The sequence below is a fragment of the Acinonyx jubatus genome, chromosome A1, assembly GCF_027475565.1.
Source record: "Acinonyx jubatus isolate Ajub_Pintada_27869175 chromosome A1, VMU_Ajub_asm_v1.0, whole genome shotgun sequence".
Lineage (NCBI taxonomy): Eukaryota > Metazoa > Chordata > Mammalia > Carnivora > Felidae > Acinonyx > Acinonyx jubatus.
Window position 1 is genome coordinate 84,529,905 of NC_069380.1, and position 1,708 is coordinate 84,531,612.

The window sequence follows — 1,708 nt, forward strand, 5'->3', positions numbered from 1 at the left end:
GATACTTAGGATCTACAAAGCTTGATTTGGCAAGCTTTTTGGAGAAAACTAAAAAAAAAAAAAAAAAAAGGTATGTATTTGTTAGCATGAACTGATAGGCTAATTTATTTTCAGAATTATTAGTGCTTGACTATAAGAAAAAATAATTGTCTAAGAGTAATAAAATGTATTAAATATGGTGTGTAAGGTATGCATTTACATTGATTAACAGTGCATATATAAAATGTATAAGTTCTGATGTTGATTAATATCTAAATGTATATAGAAAAATAATATATATATATATTTCAATAAAATCATTACAGAAATATATTATTCTTAGAGATACAGATTTTTATGAAATATTTTGTATATATATGCATTTCCTATAAAGATTTTATCTATGAGGCAAAAACTGGCAGGTTTGTTTTATTAGAATATGTGTTAAGTTTTTTTAAAGAGTTACAATGTTTCATTAGTAAATCAGTTTGGAACAAAAAAAGGAATTAATAAAAGCTAATTTTTTTGTATGTAATATGTGTTTCTCTTTAGGGAAAGCTAAATTAATGTCCCATGGAAAATAATAACCAAACTTCTACTGATTTTTTCTTATTGGGATTATTCCCACCATCAGAAATTGGCCTGTTTTCCTTCATTTTCATTGTTCTCATTTTCTTAATGGCTCTTTTTGGCAACATGTCCATGATCATCGTCATCCTCCTGGACACTCATCTCCACACACCCATGTACTTTCTACTTAGTCAGCTCTCCCTCATGGACCTGAACTACATCTCCACCATTGTCCCCAAGTTGGCGTCCAATTATCTCTTTGGAAATAAGTCGATTTCTTTCATTGGGTGTGGAGTTCAGAGTTTCTTCTTCATTACATTAGCTGGTGCAGAAGGATTACTGTTAGCCTGTATGGCTTATGATCGTTATGTGGCCATTTGCTTTCCTCTTCACTATGTCATTCATATGAGAAAAAGAGTACTTGTGTTGATGATTACAGGATCTTGGATAATGAGCTCGATCAACTCCTGTGCCCACAATGTATATGCCCTCCATATCCCTTATTGTAGATCCAGAACCATCAATCATTTCTTCTGTGATCTCCCGGCCATGTTGACACTGGCCTGCATGGACACCTGGGTCTATGAGTACACGGTGTTTGTGAGCACCACACTCTTCCTTGTGTTACCTTTCATTGGCATTGCGTGTTCCTATGGCCGAGTTCTCCTCACCATCTGCCGCATGCACTCAACAGAAGGGAGGAAGAAGGCCTATTCCACCTGTAGCACACACCTCACTGTGGTGACTTTCTACTATGCACCCTTTGCTTACACTTACCTACGCCCAAGATCGCTGAGAACTCCAACAGAGGACAAAATTCTGGCCGTCTTCTACACGATCCTGACCCCAATGCTCAACCCCATCATTTACAGCCTGAGAAACAAGGAGGTGATGGGAGCCCTGAGAAGAGTGATTCAGAGGATCTGCTCTGTATAAGTGTCGACAAAGTTGTCATTAATCCTGCTGCTTTAGAAATACATCATTTTCACCTTTTACACTCATAAGGAACAATGTCATTCCAAGATTCCAGACAAAGATGATATTAATCTAGAAAAGTAGGATAATTGAGATTTTAAAAAATTTATATTCCCAATCACTTTATATTCGTGGTAATTTTTCAATAAATGTAAGTGCATATATTTTCCCTTAATTTGTGGGT

General features: G+C 35.7%; 1 protein-coding gene across 1 annotated transcript; it reads left to right on the forward strand.

Annotated features, from left to right (window-relative positions):
* The first annotated feature begins 433 nt into the window (after positions 1–433).
* LOC106974897 (olfactory receptor 2L5-like) lies at positions 434–1,485 on the forward strand. Its single transcript, XM_015072192.2, has one exon. The coding sequence runs from the start codon at positions 553–555 to the stop codon at positions 1,483–1,485; it is 933 nt and encodes a 310-aa protein (XP_014927678.2). The 5' UTR covers positions 434–552.
* The last annotated feature ends 223 nt before the right edge of the window (positions 1,486–1,708 follow it).